The 15,333-nt window shown below is 35.6% G+C and overlaps 2 protein-coding genes across 2 annotated transcripts in view; one reads left to right on the top strand and one right to left on the bottom strand.

Annotated features, from left to right (window-relative positions):
- Positions 1 to 3,339: 3,339 nt before the first annotated feature.
- LOC127169575 (Rieske domain-containing protein) lies at positions 3,340 to 5,687 on the bottom strand. The gene is made up of 4 exons (XM_051117054.1): positions 5,272 to 5,687; positions 4,335 to 4,524; positions 4,086 to 4,120; positions 3,340 to 3,984 (listed from the first exon to the last, which is right to left on the bottom strand). The coding sequence occupies exons 1-4, from the start codon at positions 5,434 to 5,436 to the stop codon at positions 3,703 to 3,705; spliced, it is 672 nt and encodes a 223-aa protein (XP_050973011.1). The 5' UTR covers positions 5,437 to 5,687; the 3' UTR covers positions 3,340 to 3,702.
- A 4,608-nt stretch (positions 5,688 to 10,295) lies between these two features.
- Positions 10,296 to 15,333, top strand: part of ncs1b (neuronal calcium sensor 1b) — a 42,813-nt gene continuing 37,775 nt past the window's right edge. The window contains exons 1-2 of the mRNA XM_051117055.1: positions 10,296 to 10,413; positions 11,919 to 13,055. Coding sequence (XP_050973012.1) covers positions 12,992 to 13,055 — 64 coding nt within the window. The 5' untranslated portion in view covers positions 10,296 to 10,413; positions 11,919 to 12,991. The remainder of the gene's footprint in view (positions 10,414 to 11,918; positions 13,056 to 15,333) is intronic.

Below are 15,333 nucleotides of genomic sequence, written 5' to 3'. Positions count from 1 at the left end.
GAGATGAAGTGGGCAGACCCTACAGCTCTTTGCATGGTTGCATAATATTATTGTAACTGCGGTCCGACAACAGAAGCAACGTTTTAACGCTATTCCACTAATACACGCGATTTCTGAGTTCAGGTAATTTGACAAAAATCGTTACAAATCGGTGTCTTGCACAAGTGGTGTTGGAGTTGGACTTCATAAAAAGTAAAAAGAATGTCGTCCACATTTCGATTATAATAACAATATATTTAACGCTATGTGTGAATATGTGCAACAAATGAAAAAAAGCTGACCAGTTTATTTTTTTTAATAATTAAACCTACACATACAAATGTACGCCCACTATATGCTACTGCAAGTTTAGTGATTCAAGTTCTAGTCCATTTACATGCACATGAACACGTATGATGATGTAGCCTACACACACTAAAGTTTCCAGTCTGAGATACATGCATTCCTGCTCTATTTCTTTCAGCCACCACTACACACACACACACACACACACACACACACACAAAAATACCCCTTGCAGAGAAAGCGGCCCTGAAGAACTGGAGTCGAGCTGTGTTAGTCTAAAGGACTGAAGTGATAGTCTGTGAAAGTCTAACTGGCAACTGGCTATTAACTATAACTAACTGTGCTTATATAACTAATAACTATAACTATAGCTAATAACTAACTCCATGTCAACTACACTACCAGTCAAAAGTTTTTAAATGTTTTTTTAAAGTCTCTTCTGCTCACCAAACCTGCATGTATTTGATCTAAAATACAGCAAAAGGCATAATATGTAGTAATTAAATAATTACTATTTAAAGTAACTGCTTTCTGTTTGAATATATTATAAAATGTAATTTATTCTTGTAATCAAAGCTACATTTTCAGCATCATTACTCCAGTCTTCACTGTCCCATGATCCTTCAGAAATCATTCTAATATCCTGATTTCTTTTTTATTATTATTATCAAGATTTAAATCAGTTGGGTACATTTTTCTCAGCATTCTTTGATGGAAAAAAAGTATATATATATATATATATATATATATATAAAAGAGATACATACTTTTAGAAATTGATCAAAAGTGATGATAACATTTATACTGTTACTAAAGATTTCTATTTCAGATAAATGCTGTTCTTTCTTTCTATTCATCAAAGAAAACTAAAAAAAAATTACTCAATTGTTTTCAAAATAATAATAATAATAATAATAGTTTTTTGAGCAGCAAATTAGATTATTAGAATGATTTCTGAAGGATCATGTGACTGGAGCAATGATGCTAAAAATTCAGCTTTGAAATCAGAGGAATAAATCACATTTTAAAATATATTCAAATAGAAAACAGTTATTTTAAATAGTAACCATGTTTTAAAATGTTGCTGTACTTTGGAACAAATAAATGCAGGCTTGGTGAGCAGAAGAGACTTCAAAAATCTTACAGTTCAAAAACTTTAGTAGCATATTTTCAGTAGTATAGTTTTAGGTAAATATTATGTGTCACATTAGATTTTAGAACTGGTGATCTGTGATTTTTATTATTTTTTAATCTGTACCTCTTATTACCTTGTATGGTAAGTTGGACATGTTTAATCAGACAATGTGTAATGGAAATCTATGTTCTTCACAGCAAGTTGCAGAGTTGAATAGCAAGAGTATATTGAAGGTTTCCAGTCATCCTTGAACCCTTTGACCCCTTAAGAGTGAAGCCTCCAGTGATGTTATTTCACATACTTAAACGCCCAAGGACTGAAGTAAGTTTTGTTTAAACTTGCAGTCTTTGGATTAAACAAAATACTGAGACAAAGTATTCATTTAGTTGTGTTTAGGCTGCTATTATTCTTTTTGCTTTGCAGGATGTTCTTAAAACATAAACAAATCAAGTAGACCTACTATTAAAAATATAGTGCTCTATAATGCACATATAGGTGAGATTTCCTTTCATTAAACCTGTATTCATTACATGCTTGATATTGACTGGAAAGGAAATGACTTCCTGCATTTCATCTTATTTTCTGTTTTAACTACAGGTCTTTTTTGGTCATTGGTGTTGCTGTAGAATGTTATCTACACTTGCTATGTTTAAGCATTCCTCCGGCCCTCAAGTCTACCTCACACACAGATTACGAACTCTTTTCTCTCATTCAAACACCTTCTTTCACTTCCATCCTTGGCCTCTCATTTTTCCATGTCACCCTCTGACCCCTGACACACTCCACTCTCATTTCACAAGCTGTCATCAGTGTCAGTATTTAAACCCCCTACCAGGTCTGAAGGACCTCCATCCTGTTCACAGAATTAAACATATTAATAGAGGTCTTACACATTAAGTCTAAGCATATACTGTGTCCATTCTTTATTTTAAACAGGGAACATAATACATTATTTTGCTTTCCAATTTTCAATGACTGTATACATATATGAGCTACAATTTCATAATGTAAATGTGAATGTGCCAAACTTCATCCTAAGGGTACTACTACATCCCATAGGTACTACAAACATAACTGGATAGTATTAAAAATGTTACATAAGTTTGTTTTTAGGTGCCTTTTTCTGCCAAAATTATTTTGCTGTCTGCAATGTTTTTTTAAAAAAAGTCTCTTCTGCCCACCAAGCCTGCATTTATTTGATCCAAAGTACAGCAGAAACAGTAAAATTTTGAAATATTTTTACTATTTAAAATAACGTTTCTATCTGAATATATTTTAAAATGTAATTTATTATTATGATTTCAAAGCTAAGTTACTCATTCATTACTCCAGTCACATGATCCTTCAGAAATCCTTCTTTTATTCTGATTTGCTGCTTAAAAAACATTTATTATTATTATTATTATTATGTTGAAAACATGATATGAAAACAGCTGAGTCGATTTTTTTCAGGTTTCTTTGATGAACAGAAAGTTCAGAACAGCTTTTATCTGAAATAGAAATCTTTTGGAATATTATAAATGTCTTTATCATCACTTTTGATCAATTTAAAGCATCCTTGCTAAATAAAAGTATTAATTTCTTTAATTTCTTTCCTAAATAAATAAATATTAGCTAAATGGTTTTGAATGGTATAGTGTATAATGTTACAAAAGATTTTTATTTCAGAAAAATGCTGATCTTTGAATCTTTCTTAAAGAAGCCTGAAAAAAATGTACTCAACTGTTTAAATATTGATAATAATAATAACAAAAAATGTTTCTTGAACAGCAAATCAGCATATTACAATGACTTCTAAAGGATCATGTGACAGTGAAGACTGAAGAAATGATGCTGAAAATTTAGCTTTTATCACAGGAATAAATACATTTTAAAATATATTAAAATAGAAAACAGTTATTTTAAATAGTACAAATATTTCAAAATTTTACTGTTTTTGCTGTACTTTGTATCAAATAAATGCAGGCTTGGTGAGCAAAAGAGACTTCTTTAAAAAACATAAAAAAAAATCTTTGACTGGTAGTGTATTTGTCCATTAAAACGCACTTGGAAAGTGCCAAAATATATTGGAATGGGCCCCAGAGGAGTAAAAACTGAAAAATGGTTTTGGGACATCGTAGCTGATTTTTGTTGGTCTAAAATCATCATTGTTAATCAGAGTTGGTTGACCATCTTAGACCTGTTTCAAACCAGCTAGACCAGCTTTATAGCTTAACTAGAACACGTCTGCTGATCAACTGATTCATGAGACACTCACTTATCTCATATCTCTTCCTGTGAGGTCACTTCGTTTTCTTCTGCCCATCTTTCAGGAAAGTGTTTCTATATTTTTCAGTTTGATAGTGATCAGAGTCAATGGGTCCTGGAGAGTCATTTAAGGTGAGGAACACGTCTTCATTAGATACTGTCACTGAATGGACTCTTTGTTTAATGCCTTTAGAGCACCAGGTTGGCTTCAGGGGCTTCACAGAAGGGTCCACTGCCTGATAGAGACCCTCACCCTCAGCTAATGTAATTTTATACTTATGCCACGGGCACACTATACATGTCCGTCCATCAAAGTCCTTCATTGGTAAAAGAGAAAATGAACAATTAAAACAAATTTGTGGTATCTAATATAAATAATAAAAGATATTGGCTAATGAAAGTATTCAGAACAACCCACCTCTATATCTCCTTCCTGAAGTGGACCTCCAGAGTCTGCAATTAAAATAATAAAAAAGCATAACAGTGTTACATGACCTTCAATCTGTACAATTCTGAGCAGACAAAATAATTAAACATGCCTAAGCATTACATGTGTGTGTGTGTTTATAGGAAAGAAAATTACATGGAATTGGAATGATATGAGGATGAGTCAACATTTTACATTTTTGGATGAACTATCTCTTTAAGTCAACCGGTTCTAACTCACGGTAGCAGCGCACATCAATAGCATAGAAGTCCCCCTGGTGGTAAATCACCAGAATATCTCTTTCACCAACTGACTTCACCACTCGTCTTGCTTGAATGATATTCTCTTTCTTTCCTATAAAATGAATATGTCTGGATGCAGCTGCCACATCTTCATCAGAGCTCATGTTTTCCCCCAATCTTCTGACAATCTGAAATGGTCCAGAATAAACAAGGTCAGAACTCCGCAAAATAATAATAGACAGACAGAAATACATTTAACAACCAACACCATAGCTCAAAAACAAACAAAACTACTTCTACCACAAAAATATAAATATTGAAAAGGTCTGTTGCTGGAGGCTTGTCATTGGCTGTTGTATTTGAATAATTAATGAGGTATGTCTAGTCAAGGTTTGTGCGATGTTTTGGGAGTGTTTTTAGAAGTCATTTATGAACATTATTACGTTACAAGTTCCATTTTGTGTACTATATGCACTAATGTGCATTATTAAATAATGCATTATTTACACATATGCAATTCCTGAATTATATGTAAATAAGCAATAACTTGAATTTGTACATTTTAATGTGTTTGGAAGACAAAAGCCTTTTAAAGATATAGTGACACATGATTTAATTACACATTCAGTGCTAATTCAAATAACATGTTTATTAGTAGTCAAGTAACATGTTTATCAGTGTTGAAATGTTAAAAAACACTGAACGTCTACAAAATTGAAACACCTTACGAATATATAAAAGAAAATGTAAGAGATGAAAAAGAATTAGGATGAACTAATACATTATAAATAATTTATTGCTATAGTATGAATAATATATAATCATATAATCAACAAACATGCAACCACAGTCTGATTACGAGTATTTTAAAAGAAATATAATGTAATTACACGTACTTAATTTCTGGAATCAGATCACATGTAATCCGTTCGTACCCAGGACTGGTCACGTGACTTTGTAGTGCGTTGTTTCCTCAGGTGTATCTGTCCAACAGATTCTTTTAATGCTGTTTGATTCTCCCGCCTGTGCTGCAGCACGGGAAATACTGAAGGATGACGCCTACCCTCTCCAGCAGCCTGAATGACATAGTATGAGATCATATGGTGACTATTTTAATACCGGCAAACGCTGCTTAACTGTCACATGTAAAAGACCCGTCATATGCTGATACCAGAGTGCACATTAAGCGCAACGGTTTAAGTATCCGGAGACTCCGAACCTGCGTTTGAGATGTATTTCAGACGTTTTTAACACGTGATAATCTTCTCTGGCATCTGTCTCATTTTTCATAACAAGTGATTTGTAAATATTTACGACTAAAATATAAAAGAGGAAACCACAAAATGAAACAATTCACAGTAGTGAATCATTTCCTGTTTCTTATTTCCTTCAAAATAAGAGTGAAGAATGCAAATTAAGAGTTTCTACATAGAAGGATGAACTTTTCTGTTTATTATTATTACTACTACTACTACTACTACTATTATTATAGGAACAGTGTTGGGAAGGTTACTTTGGAAATGTAATAGGTTACAGATTACAAGTTACTTGATTTAAAATGTAATAAGTAGTGTAACTTTTCAGTTACTTTATTAAAGTAATGTAACTTATTACTTTTAATTACTTTTTGATTACTTTTCTAAATTTCTAATATTTTCAACTGTTAATCATTTTGAAACATTTAAACCAGGCAGAGTTAACCTTACAGTAGCGCTCAACACTGATTACTGTCAGACTTTCAAAATCCTTTATCACTTGAATTAAGATTATAATAAGTAAGGGATAACATACATCTTTATTTTGCGATAACAACTGGCTGAATGTACATTATCTCACTTATTACACAGCTGCTTGATAGATTATTTAGATGTTTCGTGTCAAAATTATTAGACACGAAACACTGATCTGAGTTAAAATATTTGAACGCAAAGCTTCCGTGAAGAAAGCAAGCAGTTGCTAGCAAATGGCAAGTTCAAACTAGACATTTTAGGGATACAGTGCAGTCATACCACTTTTCTTACACAACATTTCACCACATAAATAATTAAGTAGTAGTACTAGTTTGTTAGTTATCTTATAATCCATTACAATGTACAAAAAGAAAAAAAAAATGGCAGCAGCTGCGTTTGTATGAAACAATAGAGCAAGTCCACGATATCAGGATGACAGAATTAAGAAATTGTCCACATAATATTAAGCTTTAATATTTTATGAGCTAACCAAACACAAAGCTTCCAGCAAGAAAAATTATCAAGCATATAGCACTGACTTAAGTTGCCCCGAATGAGTCTGAGCTGTGTAATAATTTCATTTAAAGCACAGCCATCACAAATTCAGACTTTTTTTTTACTTATTTTTGGGGGCTTTTTATGCCTTTTATTGTGATAGGACAGGAAAGAGCTGGGAGCAGAGAGGGGAGCGGGATCGGCAGAGGACCTCGAGACGGGAATTAAACTCGGGTCACCATGAGCGCAGTTGTGCTGTATGTCATAACAAGATCATAACATAAATAACATCATAACAAGAAATAGTTTAATATCTATAATACTGGGTTTAAAATCAAATGTTAGCATAGTTATGACAGAAAACACTAGGATCTAACAATGCCTGGGAAAAAAAAGTCTTAAAAAAAAAAGTTTACGCATAAACCCAAAAAGGAAATAAAACAGTTATCGAATAAGCATGTGTCTTATTCTGTGTCCTAAACTCCTGAAACATTGGTGTCTCATTTTAGAGCAGTCAGTGCAATTTGAAAGAAGTCAATTAAATCTGGAAAAATTCAAAAGTAACTGTAATTTAATTACACATTTTTTCTCAGTAACTGTAACTAATTACAATTACATTTATTTTGTAATTAAATTACATAATTCTGTTACATGTAACTAGTTACTCCCCAACACTGTATAGGAACATGTTAGATGGTGTTGTCATTTTTAGACTTTTTATCATCATGCTTTCAGGTTAAAAATTGTATGCATTTTTTTGGTGGAAGTGTATATTTTAGGGTCAATTTCTTACCATTTTTAATGTTTTGTCTTTACTCATTTTCAAGGTACATAATTTCCGTAAAAACCTGAATATAATGAAAGAAAGACCTATATAAAATGGAAGTAGCTATTGCATGGTGTATAGTATATGTCACCACGTGATATGTAGCTAATCTTTCCTTGTATTTCATGTCAACTGCGCGTATATTTAATCTGAATAAACACGTAAAGGCCCATAGCACAGAACAATATTACACAAAATTTAATGTGAGACCTTTAGGTGGTGCTGTTGATACGCAACCCAGTTAGAGAAGTGGCCGTCTGTTTATGTCCTGCAAGTCCAACGATTTCAATTAATATTCATTTGTTTACAAAGCTTTTTGCTGCCCAGTTATAAATCCACTTACATGATTTTTGCATAGTGTTTTTATGCTATCCTCCAAGTTGTTTTTCTTTTATTAAAACAGGCCAACTTTAAAAAAAACATTTAAATGTCAGTGACAACTGGCCTTAAATGTCAGTAGAAATACAAAACCAATCAATACTTTAAATTTAAAATGATGCAAAGAGAAATAAATGCAAAACAAGTTCAGAACAGAGTATATAATAAATATACTGCAAAAGCCTAGTACATTTTAATACAGGACTGGAATGAACATCTACAGCAGGGGTCACCAAACCTGTTCCTGGAGGGCCGGTGTCCTGCAGAGTTTACCTTCAACTTTCCTCAACACACCTGCCTGGACGTTTCAAGTGTATCTAGTAAGACCTTGATTAGCTGGTTCAGGTGTGTTTAGGGTTGGAGCTAAACTCTGCAGGGACACAGGCCCTCCAGGACCGGGTCTGGTGACACTAATGTCAATAAATATTTAAGCTCAGTAGCTCACGGTGACTTATTGCCTGGTTTGAATTTCCAACACAGGCCAAAATGTTTATGTAGGTTGCTGGTAATGAATAAACAAAGGCAGATTCCAAGATTTCCAAAATTATAAATGTACAGTGATTTAATGAAATGCTGATTTACTGCGAGTAAATTAGGGAGACACAATTCCCTGCCATGCCTGCTTTATTGTAACATTTTTCTTTTTTTTCTATTAATGATGGGATACATTTGCACCAAACATTCACAAAATGTCAATCTATTTTAAATAGCAGGAAGTATAATTTTAAAATGCATTCCATCATTTGACCTGATGCTTTTGGGTGTAAACATTTAAAACGGAGTTTGATGTCCCTCCTCCACCCCTCTATTTTCCTTCCATTGCCTGACTGAGAATGCATTAACCCAGATTCTTCCAAAGGCCAAATGTTGCTTTTAACAGCTACTTAGCATCATGGGAATTAAAAGCAGGATGTTTTATTTACATCAGAGCGCAGGAGAAATGGAAAATAAGATGAAACCTTGGTAGCCTACGCTGTGTACACTCATTCCTTGAAACTGATGAAAATGGAAAATACAGTACAGGCATATACAAATCTACTTCCCATTCTTTCCATTGAAGTGTATTGCTTTACATATCACTTATATACAGTATAATGCAAGCTGCAAGCTGTGGAGTAGAATCTGTGGAAAGCAACAAGCACGGGCAACCTTGAATAGCAATCAAAGGCTGAAACGAGGGTGCATTTGTAAATATAACTGCACAGCTAATTAATGCTTTTGGTTCATGTGAAACTGTGAGCTTGATATAGCCAGTAACAGATGGTAAAGGGGCCGGAATCAACCGCGAGTGTGCCAAACATACAGTACACATTGCTTGGCTGTTGTAACTCCACAGGCTGTCTGCAACCCCCTTTAGTCAGTATTACTAGACTAAATGGTTTTCCTCTAAACAGAGAGCCAAAAGATACCATTCAATTTTAAGATTTTGGGTGTTAGGAATAGCTTTAGCTAATTCACGTTTAGGTACAACACTCCATCTGCTGCTACTTTACAATCGCAATCATTAACGCCATAATAAATTGCACTTTTCACTAATCGGGACAAGAATTAGTTTGTTGTTTTTATTTTTTGGCTAACGTAGTAGCTACTATTAGTTTTAGTCATACTAAAGAATTAAAAATAAATCTCAAAGGAAAAAGCTTAGGTTGATGTGGCAACAAATCTTGTCGCTTGTGTGTTTTAAGCTGCCAAGAAAGAAGTTATCACGGGATAATAAAAGACATGGAATACTATGAATAGTAAAAGGTAAAAATCAGTCTTAAAATCAGTCTTCTCACTCTCTCTCTCTCCTTTTCACATAAGTGTAGGTTCAATTAGCTACACATTCATTTGCTTTACATGGTAAACTATCCATGCAAATTAGCTTATTTTAACATATTTATTCACAGCAGTGTCTTGCACAGAATTTTAGTGGATTTTATCTATGCTACGCATTACACATTGCAAAACTATAGCTTTATTTTCTGTAAATACAGCACCAGTCCTCTTTCATTATGTGAATATTGTGACTAGTAAGCGAGGCACAGGATGAGTTAAAAGTGAGACATTTTTGTTCTGTATTATATAGCAGCTTAACCTGATTTCCTGGTGTGGATATGTAGGTTATGTAGGTCTCTCTTTTTTCTTCTTTTTTTTTATCCAGGTTACAGACAGACAGATGGTTCTCAGTAAGACGTGAGCAGCTACACAGAAAAAAAGAGATCAGAATTGTACCTTTTGGGGTACAACAGCTTGTCACTGGGGCAGTACCCTTAAAAGGACATCTTTGTACCTTTTTTTACCCCTAATAAGTACACATTAGTACCTTAGAGTAGTAATGTGCCCTTAAGGTACTATGTACCTATTAGGGGTAAAAAGGTACAAAGATGTCCTTTTAAGGGTACATTTTTTTTCTGTTTGCATAACCATATATTACTATACCTTTTAAATGTTGAACAAGTGATTATCTACGTAAGCTATCTAACCCAAGAGAAACTCAGGGGTTAATGGAGAGCTGGAGAGCTGTGAGTTTAGTTTGTCCAGCCTCTGGAGAGTCTGCGAGAACAGTCCCGTCTGAATGAAGGTTACAGACAGAGCAGGAGGAAGCAAACACCTCCTGACTGACAGAGTGATCTGTGAAGAACAAACAATCCTAACGCCAGGGCTCGGTAAGTGTCATATGACGTAGACTTTTATTCAAAAACATCGCGTTTTAACCGTTACACACTGGAGAAGGGTTTGTGTGACACGTAGCTTGATGGCAAGATGCCCTTATTCGGCGTCCTAATAGAGTTCCTATGGATACAAGGAGTCTCTATCAAGTTTCACAGCTGAAAAGTTTCAGTGCAAGATGTTTGTAAATAAGAGGTAGGGGATTATTCAGGCAAGTTGTGTTTTAGAGATAACGTGTTGTGCTTTACGTTCACTGCGTAGCAGTTTGGTGCGATAGCCGTCGCTGAGCACCTGTCAAAATGTGTCGCTTTAGGCTTTTTAAGCACTGTAATAGTGTAAACACACGAAGTTTCATCAATAAACCCTGAGAGGACGTTCAGTCAGATCTCACACTTCAGTGTGAGAGCGCCCCATCTAACAAAATTACCATGGTAACCTGTTTTTCCCCCAAAAATAGCATAGTTACTTCAGTTATTGTCACTATAAATCACAAATGATTAGTATGTCCTTCAAACAGGGTAAGCGTATTTCTATTGCTGCAGAACTGCTAATTTGAACACCGCAGTTATATCTATTGATTGATATAACACCAATAACACTAAAATAAGAGAGCAAGAACCTCTAGTTCTTTGTTGTTGTTGTTGTTTTTTAGTTTCACTCATTTTACCACATCTCACAGTAACTGAAGACAGGCAATACTTCTATGCTTTCATAAAGCGGTGTAGCTATTTATTATTTCTCTTTGTCAGTTAATAAGGTGCAGATGCATCTTAACACCCAGCTAAGATTGTTCAAGCATTTAATGGCTTGTGCAGGAACTGTATAGCGTTGAAAGTGAGTGTAGCAGATGTAAGGTTATTAGCTTTGGTGCACAGTGTTGCATTGAGACTATAATGTAATATCTCAGAGCTTGTTTTCAATGCCCTGTATAAGATTTTATGTGAGCTATTTTTGTGTACTGTGCCTTGATTCGAAACATTTTCCCAGTGTTTTTTTCTCCCAGTTACTGATAACAAGATCAGAGTATGATATTTATCTTTCGTTTAGCTTCAGAGATAACCATACCCATTTTTTTTATTTTATAGCTTTAAAGTTTTTTGATTTTCTGCGTATTCACTCATTGCCTAAGCTTCCATATTTAAAAAAAATGTATTGTTTGAAACATACTGTAGCTAAATCGGTATAAATGAACTCTACAACCCTTAACTAAATATAGAATCCTTCAGACTGCTTCTAACATAATTTGACTAATGCAGTTTGACCCTAGTTCAGGATATCAATGCACTTGCAGTGCTGGCAGAGGAACAGTGCATTGTGCCATCCTTACACAGGCTCAGGGAGAAAATCGTTCTCATGAAAGTCAATTTTAAGAGCTTTCTGCATGGAGAGTGTGTGGTCAGCAATTTTCCCCTCATCTCTCAGTGTCTCCATCAAGATTGCTGGACTCATGACACTGTTATCTTCCAATGCAGTCTGACCTTGTTCCTGTTTGTGCCCGCAGTGTTTGGAGGTTTCTCCGGACAACCAGACCTTGGCGAACAGGAGTTTCTGCTTTGACCTACAGAAGGTGTGAGGAAGAACAGACCTGGAGATAAGCAAACAACGGTTACTAGGAGAAGGTGAATGTCTTGTGTCAGAAAGAGTGCCATCAGCAAACTGTGCACCAAAAAATTGATTATCTACGGCTTCCGCATATTGTCTGATGAGATCAGTAGTGGCGAATCTGAGCAGCCTTGTTCACCATATGATTTTGATTCATCCTTTTTGTCACCTTGACAAAATTTGCACTCAATAATACATCAATAATTACTGTTAGTACTCAGTGTTCTTGTAGATCCCGTCAACATCTACCAGAACATCTACTAAAACAACTTCCACCAGAGCAACATCTACCAGAGTGTGAAATGCTAAGATCATCCAGGACGAAGTTTGTGCTTCTCTTTTAATTCTACCAAAGTCTCTCATCTAAGCTGCCAAGACAACTGGAGCAAGGAATCTCCTTTAAGAGTCACTCAGCGCTAACAAGACAGACGCAGAGAGGGAGTAAAAAAAAAAGAGAACAGGGAGGGTGGGTGGAGAGCTGGAGAATTGGCGCTCAAGTGTGAGCGAGAGAGAGCACGCAGAACACAGCAAGCGAGTGTCTCCTCTAACCATTGGCACTTTGATACATTTCAAAGCCTTGTACCTCGCACCGAAGAATCTGACAGAACGCAGTTTGCATCTGAGACTTGTACTCAAGCAGACGGCCGAACGAATGGGCTTTTATTTGAGGAGCAACAGTTCAGAAGGACTCGTCTGAGGCGGCTATAATTGAGGATGAATTTTTGAGAGACCTGCTGGGTAAGAGGGATCCAAATAGCGACTTAAGATCTTCCAGAAAGCCAAAAAAGAGAGGGAAATTCACAATGGATGGATTTCCTTGGATTTGTTGGCAGTGCTGATCTGTTTCTCACTTTGTTGGTGCGATTGGGTCTCTGAGGTTCTGGCTTAAGGAGAAACAAGCTTTTAAGGACTTCTGGTACAGGCCAGTTCCACGCTGGACCACACAAACTATCTGCAGGAGGTTTGGAGAGCATGGGGAAATCAAACAGCAAGCTTAAACCAGAGGTGGTGGAGGAGCTAACCAGGAAAACCTACTGTAAGTACTTTCTGACTACACTTTTAAAAATAAAGATTCCGTTGGGTTCCACAAAGAACCTTTCATGGAACACTTCCTAAAAGAGTGTGAAGAACTTTTAATATTCTAAAGAACTGTTTTGATCTATAGAGAAACATTCAGTGGATGTTACAGGTTCTTCATGGAACCTTAGAAGAACATTTATTTATAAGGGTGCGTGTGATACTGTTTCGTACCCTGTTTTTTTAATAGTGTTTATTTTTTTCTTTGTTGCTATAATCTCATAGATGTTTTTTCAAGCCTTTGAAAGTAAAAAGGCCATGGTGGCTATTAAAACCTAATTTTTAATTTATCTGCTATCCTCTTGGGTTCAGCACATACACTAATTAATAGACTAGAAATATGAGCTAGTTTGTTTCAAAACAACATTGTTAAACTGCATTCAAGATCCTGCAGCTCCTATCACATATATTTTATCACAAGAAATCACAATTCTTGTTGCATCGCAAATTGTGATTAGCAGAAGCCTGGAAGTGGGCCTAATCAGCATATTTTAAAAGCCCTCCAATTGGGACTCGAGCTTTATGAATATGCAAATTGGTCAGTCTTGAGATCTGCAATCAGGCTGGTGGTTGCCCAGAGAGATATCTGAAAGTGGCTTGCTCTCTGCCAGTGAAGCAGATTGGGTTTCCATGGATGCATAGGCTATATATGTAAACACATGGAGCTAGGTCTTGATTCTAAAACTAGTGCAGTGAAATGACAACAGTGTTGGAAGTACTAAGGACACAATTCACTGTATGCCTTATTTGCATTTGTTTCACCGAGATTCTTCGTTAGTTTGCTGTCTCTTTATGTAGTTACAAATGTATTTATTTATTTCAAAAATATGGTAAAACCTTGTGGCTGGGGTACTTTTCATAGTGACTCAAGCTGGAACAGCTAAGTGCATGAAGTGTCTAGCATTCCACACTTTGCTTTTTGATTAATTAAGTGCATCATTTAGGTATTACATTTTCAATGCATTGGCATAAATTAATGCAAAAGTATATGACTTGGGATGCACCTACACTATAACCTACAATAGAGTTTTGGAATGCTACATAGTTTTTACAAAGATTTACAGCAAAATGAATTTGTGTAACATTATAAATTGTATATTAGGTTGCACTGTCTACAAATAGCAAATACCCAACTTGACCATATGTTTATTATAGGTGATTTAGGAAGCCTAATATTAAACAGATCTTTTTTTCATCAAGCTTATGAAAAGAAGCCAAGACACTGTGAGTAAATAGTGTCGGTGTTAATAAGCAGTGAGCACTGTAAAGTAGGCAGCGCTAGTTTAAAGCCATGCAGATATAGAATGGGAAGTGACAGCCAATGGCTTCCTAATGATGGTGTGTGCTGTGTGTTGGGCTCGGTGGTGGGCGCTGCATGGAAAGGCGCTGGGCAGGAAATTGCAGCATGCAGGGAAATGTGCCTCCGTGCTGGGATGGAATCCATGGCCCTCGGATTCTTTCTTTCTTTCTTTCTTTCTTTCTTTCTTTCTTTCTTTCTTTCTTTCTTTCTTCTCATTCTCTGTCTGAGTCTCTCTCTCCCATTTAATTGCCTCTCTGCGAGCATGGAATGGAATACTGTAATTAAGGCCTTATCAGCTCTGCTTTGCAATGAAGGACATTGCATTTCTCTTTCTATCCATGTATCCCTCTTACCTACCCCTCTCTCTTCTCAGCAGTCCCTTATCTTTACCCTCCTTTGTTGTTTTTTTTCCCCCTTATTCCCATTTGTAACCTTTATCGGTTTCTCCTTCTTTTGTTCCGGCACGTCTTTTAACTCTCTATAAGCTCGATCCCATAGCTAGAAATTATGTTTTTATTCAGGAAGAAGGTGTTAATTGTGTATTTTTAGATTTGTCTTAGCTCTATTGTCTGGGGCTACTGTAAGAAGCTGTGTGTGTAGCATTAAGGCTTTAAATACATTTGTTTTTTGCAGTGTAGGATGACCACGAAGGAGCAATGTTTTATTAAGACAAAGGATTTATCACACTCTTGTACTTAAACGCTATCTATCTATCTATCTATCTATCTATCTATCTATCTATCTACCTGTCTTTCTGTCTATCTGTCTATCTAACATCATAATTTAGAAGTAATAGGTTATTTTCTGTCCTGCTGTTATCCACCCTCATCAGAGCGCTCTGTTTGAATAGGCGTGGTGGATTGTAGACTCGGAAGTAAGCATCCACTGCTCTGATTGGCTAACAGCATACACTGATTCCTTGTAGATGGACACCACT

The sequence above is a fragment of the Labeo rohita genome, chromosome 8, assembly GCF_022985175.1.
Source record: "Labeo rohita strain BAU-BD-2019 chromosome 8, IGBB_LRoh.1.0, whole genome shotgun sequence".
NCBI lineage: Eukaryota > Metazoa > Chordata > Actinopteri > Cypriniformes > Cyprinidae > Labeo > Labeo rohita.
This window is presented reverse-complemented; position numbering and strand designations above follow the sequence as displayed.